Source organism: Suricata suricatta, chromosome 9 (genome assembly GCF_006229205.1).
Source record: "Suricata suricatta isolate VVHF042 chromosome 9, meerkat_22Aug2017_6uvM2_HiC, whole genome shotgun sequence".
Taxonomy (NCBI): domain Eukaryota; kingdom Metazoa; phylum Chordata; class Mammalia; order Carnivora; family Herpestidae; genus Suricata; species Suricata suricatta.
In genome coordinates, this window is record NC_043708.1 from 138,208,013 (window position 1) to 138,223,342 (window position 15,330).

At 53.4% G+C, this 15,330-nt stretch overlaps 1 protein-coding gene across 1 annotated transcript in view; it reads right to left on the reverse strand.

The window, feature by feature from the left end:
• Positions 1–15,330, reverse strand: part of IL16 (interleukin 16) — an 80,762-nt gene that overhangs the window by 32,997 nt on the left and 32,435 nt on the right. Inside the window, exons 4-5 of the mRNA XM_029952313.1 lie at positions 3,498–3,603; positions 62–198 (exon numbers count right to left, since the gene is read on the reverse strand). Of these exons, the coding sequence (XP_029808173.1) occupies positions 62–198; positions 3,498–3,603 (243 nt within the window). The remainder of the gene's footprint in view (positions 1–61; positions 199–3,497; positions 3,604–15,330) is intronic.

The window sequence follows — 15,330 nt, forward strand, 5'->3', positions numbered from 1 at the left end:
AGCCCCCCCACCCCGGCCCCCGCCCCGGCGCGCCCGCCCCGGCGCCCTTCCGTGTCCTTACTGCACACTTCGCTGCAGGGCAGTCCAGCTGCTGAGAGAGGGACTTGCGGCTGCCGCACAGGGCGTAGGGCTGCCTGTCCGCACAAGCGTTCCTGGTCGTCCGCAAGTCCGCGTCCCCTGTGCAGTAGGGACTCACACCTGCGCGGGGGGAGGACGAGAGGGAGAAACGGTTTGTGCTCTCCAGGCGCAGGGGTCAGCTGAGAACACCCTCCGGCCACCCGAAGCCTCGGTGGGAGCAGCCCAGCCTCTCCAGCCCCACCCCTGCCCCGGCCCCCACCGGCAGGGCAGCCCCAAGGCCCTTCTCCGTTCCAGGACCGTCAGCGTGGACACAGGCCCCAGGGGCGGGACAAAGCGGGTTCCCCGGAGCATCGCTGGTCTGGACCTGACTGGTGGGTGGGCTCTTGCGTCACCACAAGGTCACAGGTGAAGGTCATCATCTCAAGTGGGGGGGCTGGGACGGGGCGGGGGGCGCGCAGGGGGAGCTGACTGCAGTCAAACACATAGCAACCCACTGAGCTCGTTGAAACTGTGGTTATGAAATCCGATGCGAGGCCAAAACCACTTTTGAAAAAGGGAAACTACATATCGTGGTGATTGTATAATAACAGTACAAGTTGGCAACTTACAGTTAAGCTGAGTTACAGACTGAAAAATCCTCGGGGAGGGAGTCTAGGGGTGAGTAACTGCGTTTCTCAAGGTGGGGGGAGGGCGACTTGGAAAACGCAGTGTTGAGTATTCATTAATGAATGACCCCCAACCGATTAGCTAATTGATTTCGCGTAGAGGAGGCCAGAGTGGAGCTGAAAATTGAATAAAATCTTCCAAATCTCTGCAAAACTCGAACACACACAGAGCAAGAGGCAGGACACAAGCAAGTGACAAGGGACCAAATAACAAAGTGCAGAAACAGGAAGTAAAAGCAAATATCATCTGTGAAACTAACACTGGTCGCTGAGCAGCTCCCTAGGACGATCGCCCGGTGGCTCTTACTGGGCATCACGACACAAAACAGACAGACAGGGAAACGAAAGCGGGGCGGAAACTGATTACCCATAAGCAGTGCGAGAACCAAGCGGCCACGAAATGGCGCTTATCTCGCGGCGCCCGGGTGGCTCTGCGGGCCAAGTGTCCGACTCCTGATTTCGGGTCAGGTCGTGATCCCAGGGTCGTGGGATCAAGCCCCACTTGGGATTCCCTCTCTCCCTCCCTCTCTCTGCCCCTCCCCCTCTGGCGCATGTGCTGTCTCTCAAAAGAAAGAGAAAAGAGCAAACGGCTTTCACCTAGATTCTTGCTTCCCATCAAACAACAAACATTAATGATGGGGATGGTGGGCTTTTTTAAAAAAGGCAAATCATTTTAAAATGAGAAGGAAAAACGGCCCAATATTTAATAGTTCTCTGGATGTGGAAGAAACTTTAACATGATTAGAAAGGGAAAAAAATCTATAGATGTGATTATATAAAGGTGTTCTTCTCTGTATGTTAAAAAAAAAACTTAGAAGATAAAACAACAAAGTGAAGAAAGTATATCCAACAGAAAGGACAGCAAACCATTACTGTAACTCAGAGGCTTCTTTAAAAAATTTTTAATGCTAACTTATTTTTTTAAGAGGGAGAGAGGGACAGAGCACGGCTTGAGGAGGGGCAGAGAGAGAGGGAGACACTGAGTCTGAAGCAGCTCCAGGCTCCGAGCCGTCAGCACAGAGCCCGACGCAGGGCTTGAACCCACGGACTGTGAGATCATGACCTGAGCCGAAGCCGGACGCTTAACCGGCTGAGCCACCCAGGCGCCCCTCAGACGCCTCTCATAAACTGACGATACAACTGATCACACCAATAAAAAATAAATAAATAAAACAGGTGGACTCCCAAAAAGCAAACGAACAAACGAAGGCGCTTAGAGTCGGCTGTGCGGGGGGATTCCTTCCGCCTGGGCTCCGGTCGGTCAGGAGCCACTGAGGCAGCGGGCGCAGGGAGAAGTACTCCAGAGAGTCTCTCCGCCTCCAGTCCCCCAGGGGCGCTCCTCGGGGCCTGGGCTCCCCCCCAACCTCGCCAGCGGCCCGGGAGCCGGCAGGGCTGGCCTTGTGGGCGCGCAGCCCATGAAGTCAGCCACGCAGAACCCCAGACGTAGCGGGGCCTGGGCTTGGGTTCTGACGTGTCCACTTTGAGATTCTTAACCATATTTGAACAGGGGTCCCACACTTTCATCTTACACTGATCCCCACAAATTGTGTAGCCGCTCCTGGGTGCAAAGTGGGTCAGAAAAAAAGCAGAGGAAGGAGGAAAATCTGCAGCAAATATATATCTTTGAATTTTAATGCGTATGGGCTCTGAGTGAAGCAGCAGGTGCTCACACACATTGTTGGAGTATCCGCTACTTAAATTGGGCGGCACAGATGAAAATCTAAGCTGCATTTTCCTTTCGAAACTCCATTTCTAATAAATCACTCTAAAGGGGGAAATATGCAAAAATGTATCATTTTTTTTTTTTAAAGTCACTAGCCACCCAGAAATAGGAAACGAGCTTGGGAAGTAATGTTCTAGAGGCGCATCCTACACCAGAATTATAGGGGAGAGGGTTTAAGGGACTTGCCCAAGGTCACATAGACAATGAGTTCTGGGAGCAAGTGTGAGCTCCCAGCCCTGCAGGCGTCCACACCGCCCTGGGTATTTCCCTCAGAAAATCATCACGCACACAAACATAACTTCACGTGCAAGCTCAACAATGTTTAGTGGAAAATTGCGAATAGCTTCGCTACCAGTAGGGAGTTCGTTAACCAGATCAGGTGCACCCGCACAATGAAACACGAGACCCCCACTGAGCATGGGGCATAGGAGAGAATTTCCGAGGACACAAAGGGAAGTCATGATGTGCGGGAGCACGGGCACGCGTAGGCTACGGGCATATGCAGGCCTAGAAGGGAAATAATGAAAATGTTAACCTAGACTATTTCCAATGTCCGCGTTTGGTGTGGTTTTAATTTCTTCGTGCTTTTTTGCATTCTTCAAATGTCCTGACTTTGGATTATGGCTGTTCGATTTGTAGCAACCAGGAATCCCAATGGCCTTCAGCCCCCGCCCCCATCCTGGTGCAGATGACCTGAGGGGGGTCCCGGGGGAGCAAGGGGCCTTCCTACAATCGAGGAGCACGTCAGAAGACAGAGCAGGTCTTTCAGGCCCTAGGCTGGGCCCTCCCAACATGGCGCCGGGGTCCAGCTAGAGACGGAGCTGCCGGGACCACAGAGGCCCCCCACCCCCGCTGGCCGGGACGCCCACGCACAGTGACAGGTGGTCTCAGAGAGCAAGCAGCCCACCGCCGTGTCTAACCGACGGGACCAGCAGAGACCTGGCCTTCTCCAGATCTCCCCGTCACGCCCGTGCCTGGTCCTCAGCGCCAGCGAGGCTCCGTTCCCGAGGACACTTCCATGACGCACTTACTGGTTGAGTTGCTGCGCGTCCTTTGGTGACAGGCCTTGGGAAGCAGGAAGTTACTACTCGGCAGTTCTACTTTTCCAGACTTTTCTCGAGAAGTTGTGGAAGCTTCCTGCAAAACAGTTCCCACCTTTTACTCAGCAAGTTCGTCAGAACAGAAAAAGGGGCACAGAACACAGAGGTTTCGACACTGACCATGGACGGACTCGCGGGACTGTCCGTCTCCCCCGGTAGATTAGAGGGTCTATGAAGGCAGAAATACAGAATCACTGCCACCCATTCATCCATAGGTATAATCACTCATTTCATGAAAGTGGAATGACTAGGTAGACCGCAGAGACACTGAAGGAAGGCCACAGACGTGAAATAGCCCTGTCGGCCATTACGTGTCTGATTCTTTGGTAAGTGTTGCGGAAAGAGGTGCGAACCGGCCAGACGGGACATCGATCCCGGAGCAGGGCTGTTCTCGAAGGAAGAACAACAGGAAATAAGCAAACGAGAGTAACAGGTCGTTACAGAGAATGAAAAATGCAGTGGAGGAAAGGACTCAAGAGAGCCCCCAACAGGAAGCCCACGGGGGGTGTTTCAGAGGAGCGTTCAGGTCAGCTCCTGTCGAATGAACGTTACAGGAATAGGTTTTTAAACATTGAACCATCCATGCATTCTTGAGAGTGTTCTAATTTTATTATATTGCCGGTCTCCATCTCTGAGGATTTGACTGAGGGCTTTAAAAATCGCCATTCTCAAGTTAAATTTGGTTACATCTTTCTGATTCTTCTATCTTGTCATTTTGGTCCCATTTTCTGTGCTCCTTTCTTATGCTAATAATTTGGAGACTCCCTCTGTGCTGAGTTTAGAAGCAACGTGTTAAATGGTATGCGTGGACTCAGTTCTCCATCAGGGGGAATAATGAAACAGAAAACATATACATCTGGGCCAGAGGGACAGAAGGACAGAGGTCGATAATGAGGATCGTGGTATTGATTGGTTTACTTCCTAGAGCTGTTTTTATATAACTCTATTACCCGCCGTGATCTTGACTTAATTCCTGAACTATGTTGGTTTCGTTACTCATTGCGTGTGCCTGTGCGTGTGTTTTCTCTCAAGGGAGTTATGCAGATGGAAAGCTCTCTGAGTATCTGTATGTCTGAGAATGTGATCCTGTGGTCATCACACGTAAATGATTTGCTGAGTGTAGAACCCTTGGGTATTCGTTACTCTATCTGGAAACCATAGTTGGTTCAAACGGCCCCTGGGATTTCGTGTTCCAGGGTACAGACCTGCGGCGAGGCACCTGCCCCTCCTCTAACTGATGCGCCTGCCTTTCTTGGACGCCGGTCTTGTCGGCGTCTAGCCGACGTCGTGTGTCCAGCGTGTGACGGACCTTCAGCACCTGCAGCGTCTCCCAGAGGGGAGGACGTCGCTGCTCCTCTCGCTGTGCACCCTGCAGCCCAGCCTGCCCTCCAGGCCCCGCGCCAGGAGCTGGCGGGTTCTGGGTCCGCCTCACACCCTCTCCAGGCGGTCTCCTCGCATGTGGCCAGCGGCGGGCTACTTGGCCCTTCCCTCAGTGCAGCTACGCTAGGTCATGCGGAAGGTTCTCACGGGCTCCAGAACACGGTCGGCCCCTTCCCACGGCGCCCTGTTCCGACATGCTCTCTCCCTGTTCGTATATATATATATGTTCTTTGAATTTTGGTGGACATTTCCGAGGCGTGAGGCAATTAATAAGCTGTACTCTGGAGCCAGGCCCTCTCCCGGCCTTTTCTATGTTTAAAGTCGCATCGGTTCTGACCAAGTCACCACGTCCCCGTCCCCTGCGACTTGCTGACCCACCGTGTTTAAGGCCTCATCTCCTCAGCGTTCACCCTCTTTCAGCAGCAGGTGGCGCTATTTTAACCCGAACAAGACTGTCTTCCGCTGCGAGGCTCCCCTGAGAATTTTCCGAAGGAGACAGAGCACCACCTCTCTGGAAGGTGTTGCTGAGCATTTGAAATTCTGAGACTCTATATTCCTAGGACTTAGAGGAATGATTTGTTCTTTGAATTAATTACTTCATGCGATACAATGTTCGAATGAATATTCCTTAATTACAAGAGTCCCGAGGCTTTGTCCAAATTCTAATATAAAGACTCCCTTCCAACATTACTCCCACTTCTCCACGCTCTCCAGTGAGACCATGGAAGCAAATAATAAAATGTGAGTTCAGTAGCTCTTTCCAGCTCGCTGAACGTGGAGAAGCCTAGAAAAACAGCCAGTGTGTCGACTTGTCCAAAGTGAGCCTTATTTGCAAAGTACCTTTGAAATGTGGATTTCCCCCCCCCCAAATTCCTAATAAAATGGAGGTAAATAATAAATGAGGTGTGTACAAGCATGATTCGTAATCATCTTTAAAATAATGTTCATATAGATTGGAAGAGTAAATATTGTTAAAATGCTTATCTTGCCCAAAGCAATCTACACACTCAACGCAATCCTTATTAAAAACCAATAGCATTCTTCACAGAGCTGGAACAAACAAAATTTGTATGGAACCACAAAAAACCCCGAACAGCCACAGCAATCCTGAAAAAGAAAACCAAGCTGAAGGCATCACAATTCCAGACTTCAAGCTGTGTTACAAAGCTGCCGTCATCAAGACAGTATGGCCTTGGCCCGAAAGCAGACGCTCAGACCAATGAAAGAGAACAGAAAACCCAGCACTGGATCCACAGCTATGGGGTCAATTAATCTTTGACAAAGCAGGAAAGAGTATCCAGTGGAAAAATGAGTTTTTTCAAAAAGTGGTGCTGGGAAAACTGGACAGCGACCTACAGAAGAATGAACCTGGACCACTTTCTTACATAAAAATGAACTCAAAATGGATGACAGACCTAAATGTGGCACAGGAAACAATGACGACCCGAGGAGAGGAAACAGGCGACCACCTCTTTGACCTCAGCTGCACCCACTTCTCCTAGACACGTGCTCAGGGGCAAGGGAAGCCAGAGCAAACATGAGTGGTGATGACCTCATCAAGATTAAAGCCTTCTGCACAACCAAGGAAACAATCAACAAAACTAAAAGGCAACTTCCTGAATGGAAGAAGATATTTGCAAATAACATACTTGATAAAGCATTAGTATCCAAAATCTATAAGGAGCTTATCAAACTCAACAGCCAAAAAACAATTAATCCAGTTAAGAAATGGGCCGGAGACATGAACAGACGTTTTTCCAGAGAAGACATGCAGATGCCAACAGACACACAAAAAGATGTTCGACGTCCTCGTCATCGGGGAAATACAAATCAAAGCCATGGCGAGACACCACCTCACACCTGTCAGAGCGGCTGAAATCAACAACTCAGGCGACAATGGGTGCTGGCGAGGATGCGGAGAGAGACGACCACTTCCGCACGGCTGCCGGGAGCACACACTGGGGCGGCCGCTCTGGGACACTCTGTGGAGGTTCCTCGAAAAATTAAAAATAGAACGACCCCACGACCCAGCAACTGCACTTCTAGGGATTTACCCAAAAAATAGAAAAGTACTGATTCAAAGGGGTACGTGCACCCCAATGTTTATAGCAGCGTTATCAGCAATAGCCAAACTATGGAAACAGCCCACGGGTCCGTTGACTGGTGAATGGATAAAGAAGATGTGTTATTGGGGCGCCTGGGGGGCTCAGTCGGTTGAGCCTCCGGCTTCGGCTCAGGTCAGATCTCACGGTCGTGGGTTCGAGCCCTGCGTCAGGCTCTGTGCTGACCGCTAGCTCAGAGCCTGGAGCCTGCTTCTAGTTCTGTGTCTCCTTCTCTCTCTGCCCCTCCCCCTCCCATGCTCTGTCTCTCTGTATCAAAAATAAATAAAACATTAAAAAATTTAAAAAAAGATGTGTTATTATGTGTGTGTGTGTGTATACAACCAATGGAATATTACTCAGTGATCAAAAAGAATGAAATCTTGCCATCTGCAACAACATGGATGGAGCTAGAGGGTACCATGCTGAGCAAAATAAATTAGAGAACAGCAAATACCATATGACTTCACTCATGTGTGGAATTTAGGTAACAGAACAGATGAACAAGGGGGAAGGGAAAAAAAGAGGGAGGCAAACCCTGAGAGACTCTTAATGACAGAGAACAAGCTGAGGGCCGCTGGGGGGAAGGTGGGTGCAGGGCGGGCTGAACGGGGGAGGGGCACTGAGGAGGCACCTGTTGGGAAGAGCACTGGGTGTGGCGTGCAGGTGATGAATCACTGATTCTGCTCCTGACGCCGATATAGCCCCCATATATTAAGTAACAAGAATGTAAATAAAAATTGGGGGAATTAAAGAAGAAAAAGTAATGTTTATAGCAAGTTTTTGTAGTAACACATACACTTGTATTATGGTAGGTCAAAAGAAGATGTTATGAATAGAGTCTCACTAAAATCATGTAAAAGAGGCAAAGGGAAAGGACTGGAAATTAATACACCAAAATAGCAACACTCATTCATTCGACAAGTGTTTACCAAGCACTAGTCCAAGTACTGAGGAGCTCTGGTCAGTAGACAGGGTGCTGCTCTCGTGAGCCGGCAGAGCGGGCCTGTGGGGGGCGGGGAGGGCATTACCAGGTCTTACTTTCTTACTTCGCAGCTTCCTGCGCTTTCCATGTTTCCTACAACAAGCACGTGTGACTTTCACAACCAGACCAGAAACACAACGCCATCTGACATTTATTCCAAGTGTCCCATCCGTCAGCCTGAGACTGTGTGTTTCCTGTTAATTTCTTTTCCCTTTCCATCCCCTTTACGAAGCTCCGTGTCCAAACCACCAGGAAAGCCAACGGACGGCGTTGTTGGCCGGAGAATCGTAGGAAGGGGAGATTTTTCTTTTTCGGTCCAGATTCCCTGGAAATGGTTAATGTCACGTTCAGAAGAGGGAGGCTTTCTTTGGGGGTTTCCAGGTTGGCGGTGAGAGACCTTATCCCAAACCAGGTAGGTGACCCCCGTGCCCCCTCTGCTGTCTGCAGGTCAGGGGTCCAGCTGCTTCTTATGACGGCGGGAGCAGCGACAGTGACCTCACTGTGCCCAGCTAGGTCATGGACACCCCGTCCCCGTGCACAAGGCGGGAGGGCCAAGGCCTTCAGAACTCTGCCTCCTCTGACCAGACCCTCTCAGACGTAGGTGGCAGCGGCTGGTCCCCCTGCTCTGCCACGGCGCTGGAGGCTCTGACAATGGCCGTCCACCCAGGCCGCTGCCCGGCTCCCAGACAGCGGCGGGCACCTGACCGGCCTCACCCTGACCTGGCTGTGGGGCGGCCGGCCCCCGACGCCTCCTGCAGGGAAGGATGGACGTGTGCTACCACGAACAGAAGGGGACATCGAAGAGACTATTTTCTATCAGATGTGTAAACAAACAACTGAGAAACAAAAACAAACAAAACCAGACACGGCTCCTAAAAAGTTCCCTCCTCTCTCCCGGGCCCCAACAGGGACCCGCACGCATCTGCGCTCTGGGTCCTTTCCAGGTTTTGCTCGTTCCCTTTCATCCGCACCCCTGCGAGCTGGGTGGTTCCTTCAACAGAAACGCACTGCGGGAGCGCGGGCAGAGCTGGGGCCTCGGGGCCTGTCGCCTAACTGTTGGGACTCCGTTTTCCCGTTTGGAAGCCAAGGGGGCCAACCACACAGCGTCCATGATCCCTCTCGGCTGCATACTTCGGAACGCCACGCATGGTTGTGTTTAAAGACCTAAAGGCCACTGTCCTCTCGGAAGTGATCACGTGTTAGAAGATGCTCGAAAGAACAACGTATCTTTCCTGGGCTCCCAGGGGCCCCCGGTCGCTCTCGGGGAAGGCGTGCTGGGCGGAGTGGCTGCTCGTCAAAGGAGCCTCCGTGGGCGCCCGCGAGCGGTGGCCCAGGACCGCGCCCTCCAGCCCGAACAGGGCTCTTTTGTCCCCGCTCCCAAGGTGGGGCTCGGCTTGAGGCGGAGGGCGCGTCCCTGCGCCGGCGGCTAGCGGCGACGTCTCCGGGCACATTTCCCCTCGTTCCCACCGGAGACGGCGGCAGCTCCGTGGTGGCGTGCCCGCCGTTGGCTGTGCTGATCAGCCCCCTGGTGCCCAGCGGGGAACGAGGTAGACGGGCAGGAAGCTCTTCGAGGGATCTTTCCCCGCACGAAGGTCAGCCGTGTCACTCAAGGGTTAAGCGGCCAACCCTCAAATGTGGAAATACTCCATGACCCCTGGAGAGTAAACCCAGCATGAATCCGCAGAGTTCTGGGGCACCGTGTCCTATTAGCAAGATGACTCTGGAGACTAAACTCGTCCCCAGGGGCTGGCAGGGCCGTTGCTCAGTGAGGGTCCCTCGTCCTGTCTGTGGGTCCCTGATGGCGGGCAGAAGCCAGGCTTGGCCGGCCGCCCTCCCCTCCAGCGGGAGCCTTCTCATCTTCTCTTTGAACTGGGGCACCATCCCGGTTCCAGCCTCCGGGAGCCGCAAAATACACTCCAACCGTCCTCCCGATCTGGGGCTCGCTTCCGCGGAGGGGCTTGGGTCTGCGGGTCACGAGCAGGAGCCGGGGGCTGGCAGAGCGGCTCCGGGGGTCTCGGGGAGGCCCGGCCGCGCCCCTTGGGGTGCGGGAGGAGGGGCAGGAACCACGTCCTCCGTCACCTGCATTTCCACCTTCCCGGACACCCCAACACGCCGTGCCTGCTGGTTACGCCCCGGTTCGGAGCCCCCCTCCTACACTGCACTACGACAAAGGTTCAGGGCTCTACAAAGGGTATTTTTAAAGAATAGTTTTAACACACGGGCATCTGGGTGACGCAGTCACGTAAGCGTCTGACTCGATGTCAGCTCTGGTCATCATTCCAGGAGTTCATGGGATCGAGCCCCGTGATGGGCTCCACTGACAGCACAGAGCCCGCTTAGGACCCTCTCTCCCCCCTCTCTCTACCCCTCCAACTCTCTGTCTGTCTCTGTCTCTCTGTCTCACTCTCTGTCTCTTTATCTGTCTCTGTCTCTCTGTCTCAAAAAAAACTTTAAAAAAATTTTAAAAAGACAGTTTTTTACAAATGGCTCTGGGACAGCTGGGCGTCCACACGGAGAAGAATGAAGCTGGACCCCTTACAACACTCACGAAAATGAACTCCGAATGGATCACAGACCTGTGTGTGCGCCGCAGCTGAGAAACCTCTTAGAAGAAAACACAGATCCTCATGACTCTGGGTCAGGGGGACACTTCTTAGATGTGACACCAAAAGCAAAAGTGACAAAAGAAAAACGTAGAAAATGGGCTTCTCAGAATTACAAAATTTGCGCCTCCAACAACACCATCAAGGAAGTGAAAAGACAACCCAGAGAAATGGAGAAAATATTTGCAACTCGTACGATAGCTTCCCTGAGCAGTCACACAACAGGCACCTGGAACGAGACTCCACATCATGAACCATCAGGGAAACGCACACCGACCCGCAGGGAGGCGGCGCCGGTTCAAGGCGGCGGCTCAGAGGACCCCGAACTCACTTCCCCAACAGCCACGTGAAATCCGCTGCCACCTGCAAAACGACGTACTGCAGGGAAACAGAAACAAAAACCTAAAAACTGGGAGAGAGACCCGTTTGCATCAGGCAAACGCAGGGGGCAGAGAGTGACGGGAAAGTCTGAGCCGTCGGAGCAGAAAGCCCCGTTGGGGGGGGCGGGGCGGCCCACACTCAGGAGGCGCCCGAAACGTGGAGCTCTCCCCCGAGGGGCGACGGGCTCGTCCCCCCGCATCAGGCACCCCAGCTTGTGAGGCTTCTGAAGGTCGGGCCCTGGATGCCTGACTGGGAAGAGCCTGGGGCTGCCACCGGCTCACGGCCTCGGGGCCCGGGCTTCATGCGGAAGACACTTGTGTTTTCTATTTTAAAGCACTGGTCCGAGGGCCAGGGGTCTGTGGGGGTCTGTGGGGTCCACTCAGGGACAGACTGGTGGACGCCCTCTTCCCACCCCCCCCCAACCCCACCGCACTGAAGCCGCTGGCCACTGTCTTTCCTTCTTCTGTCTCTTCTTTCTCGTTTCTTTTCCTTCTTCTTTTATTTTCTTTTCCTTTTTTCCTTTCCGGCAAGTGCCACCTCAGTGTCCCCCTGCCCCGCTCCGGCCACAGCGTCACCTCTGCATCCCCCATCCGCTGTCTCCCAGAGGGAGGCTTCTGCCCACACCTGATGTGCGGGTTTTACATCTGGTGACCCAGGGACCCCTTAAGATTACCTGGCTCTGGGGGCGGGGGGCTGTGTTCCTGGTCCCCCCGGAACGTGACAGTTGAGGGACGGTCCTTGCATGTGACCACCCCCAGGCCACCTCACCGCGGCCAGAGACACCACCAGCCCCGGCCTTTCCGAGGAAGACTCCTGCTTGCTAGGCCCGGGCTTCAGGTTGGGGGGCAGCTCGAGGCTGCGGAGGGCCTTCCGGGGCACGAGGGCGGGGGAGGCCACCTCGCCCTGCCACAGCTCGTGCGGAGCACAACTTCCCTGTCTGTTTTCCAGGGTCACGTCTACACGGCCTGGCGCTGGCCGCCAGGGCGCTCACACCTGCCATCCCACAAGGCTACTCTCAAAGCCGCTGCCCGAGGGTCTGGCTCCCAATCAAACGGAGTCTAGGTGCTGACTGAGCTCCCCCGTTGGGACCTGACTGGGAGGGTGGGGGCAGACCGTGAAAACCAAGACAGGCTGCTCGGACCCTTGCAAAGACCTGAGAGGCAACCGGGAGCCGGACCAGGGCTGAGAGACACGTGCTCGGACGGATGACCCTTAAAAAGTGGGGGAAAGCCGCCACGGAGGACCGCGCAGCACATGATTCCGTTTCTGTTAAAAGTCCAGAATATTCCAATCTAGGGGTGGGGGTAGGTTGGTGGATGGCGGGGAGGGACGGAGCAGGGGGCGCGTGGGTGGTGGGTGGGGGGCGATGCAAATGCTCTAAAATCAGAGAGCGGCGATGGACGCACAAGTCGGCAAATACGCTAAAAGCCACTTGAAAGTGCACTTACGGGGCGCCTGGGGGGCTCCGTCGGTTGAGCGTCCGGCTTCGGCTCAGGTCATGATCTCACGGTTCATGAGTCCGAGCCCCGCGTCGGGCTCTGAGCGGTCTGCACAGAGCCTGGAGCTGCTTCGGATTCTGTGTCCCTCTCTGCCCCTCCCCTCCTCGTACTCTGTCTCTCTCTCTCTCAAAAATAAGTAACCGTTAAACAAATTTTTTAAAGTACACTTAAGGTTTTTAAGCGTATTTATTTTGAGAGAGACAGCGTGAGCAGGGGAAGGGGCAGAGAGAGAAGGAGAGAGAGAGAATCCCAGGCAGGCTCCACACTGTCAGCACAGAGCCCAACCTGGGGCTCGAACTCATGAGACTGTGAGATCATGACCTGAGCGGAAACCAAGATGCTTGACGGACTGAGCCACCTGACGCCCCAAAAGTACACTTTAAAAGGGCAAATTGTATGAAGTGTGAGTTGTATCTTAACAAAACCATTTTCAAAGGAATCTTTACTTATTCATTCACAATACCCCTGCCCTGGACCCTTCTCCGGCTGGTGTGATTTTGTAAACATGCAACTGCTACCCAGGAGGCGGGTTGAATCTCTGAGAGAGTCAAGGTCAAGTCCGAGCTCCCTGGCGCCCCGCCCCACTGACCCAGGCCTCCGGCCCCAGGGAGCCACACTCCCTGCAGAGGACCCGCTGCGTCCTGTCCCGTCCTGAGGCTGCCCCTCCTCGCTCCGATTCCTTCTTCAAGAATAGGTTTGTAGTGTCGTCTCCATGCAAAACAGTGGCCTCCTGAGCGGATCCGGGGCCCTCTCTGCTCAGCAGACCCGAGGAGGGCTTACGAGGAGAGAAAGGCACGGTGGCCATTGTTTTTTGTTTGTTTCTTATTTATTTTTTGAGAGATGGAAAGAGACAGCGCGAGCAGGGGAGGGGCAGAGAGAGAGGAGGAGACACAGAATCTGAAGCAGCTCCAGGCTCTGAGCTGTCAGCACAGAGCACGATGCGGGGCTCGAACCCACGAACCATCAGATTGTGACCTGACCCGAAGCCGGAAGCTCAACCGACGGAGCCCTCGGGCGCCCCCTGTCGGCCGCTGTTTGACGGACGGCCGGACCAGCCTTCGTCCCTCTTCCTCCAACCTCAGCTCCACACTTGTCTCACGTTAGAGCCTCATGCTGTCCAGGTAACAAGTGACGCCTCTTCCTCCATTTAAAGACTTTTCCAGAAAAAAAAACCTGAATATTTTTCTCCCCAAACAGGGTTTCTATTTCTACTTGATTAATAGAAATGCCCCCCAGTGCAGCGGTATCATATTGGGTCTCGTGGGATTTTCAAAAGAACTAAACGGAAGAATATAAGCAAAGTATCTGGACGGATGAGCAGCCGGAACCCTGGTCTCCCGAGTCTCCAAGCGGCAGCTTCCCAGCTCACATCCTCAGGGTCCCGTCCTCTGCAGAGACTGGAACTTCACTACGGGGAATAATCGGATGAGACGCACGGTGTGCGTAGTAATACGTCAGCTCGCTGCCGGTGGTGGAAACCCACGATGCGGCGGGAGGGAGGTGTGTGACGGCAACCCGCCCCTCCGACCCTCCTGCGAGAAACCAGTGAAGGTGTCAGATGGGAAGGGGAACAGCAAAAGTCAATGAAACGGCAAAGCAGAGAGGACCCTCAGAGGTAAACAGAGGCCGCACCACAAGTTTCCTGGCCGGTGAGGAGCCCTGCGATGGTTTTACGAACCGGCTGAACTTGACCTTCACCTTCTAGAGCTTTGCGGGAGATCGGGAGCAGAGTCCCGACTTCTCGTGATGGGAAGGTCAGCAGGACGCTCCTCCTGCATAGACAGAGCCTCCAAGATCTACATCCTCATTTAAAATGTAAACTGGAAATGAGTCCGTCCTGCCCTCAGGAACTGCCTGGAAACTGTCAGTCTGGAAACGGCCGTGGATGGAGGGGGGAGCCTTCCTGAGTTGCTGGGGATTAACAGTCACCAGATGGCCCTCACCAGAGCTGGCGGCCCTAATTCGGGCCACATGCGCGTCTTGAAAGAAACCTCTAGACAAGAATTTGGTTGAAAGCAGTTCCGGCTGCCGGTGCCCGGCCACCTGGCAGGAGCAGAACCGAATCTTCTCGGGAGGGATGGGCTTTAACTCAGGTCACCGAGATGCCCGCCGAGACACTCACAAGACGTAGCAGCTCTCAGAGGAAAGAGTAAACAAAACAGTTATGATGATAAAGAAAGGAAGGAATGAATGAATGAATGAATGAATGAATGAATGAATGAAACACGTACTGGAATAAGGCACCATGAGGGAGAGGCGGAAGGAATAAGACCCACAAAATCAGACCCGGAAAGACGTCCAACTGTGGGAAAAACAGACCCAGAGAGCAAAGTAACACATTTGCATTTTTAAAGAAATAGAAGAGATGACTGAACAATTTGAAGAGACAAACTGTGAACATTTTCTAAGCAGGTTTGAAAAAGTATCAAGAAATTTTAAAAACTAATGACAAAATTATTGAGACTGGGAAGTAAAAACGTGGATCAGACAGTGGGTGGACGAGCACCAGAGACGGGCAAGAGGGCTGAAATCCAGATCTGAACTCCTGCTCCTCTCTTCTGTCCTGACAGCGCCCCAAACGGACCAGGGGGACTAAGGAGGGTTCAGGAGCATGGGGGGGGCCCCCAACATCGAATCCGTGTTCCAGATCACCGCGTGTGAGCCTCGAGTTTCTTCCCACCGCGAAGAAACCCTGCGTCCAGAGCAGTGAAACCCAACAGATCCCAAGATGAAGAAAAGGCAAAGCGTCCTCGGCTCCTAGAAGGACTGCAGAACACGGAAACAGAGCGGGTCCTGAAATCAGCCGGAGACAGACGG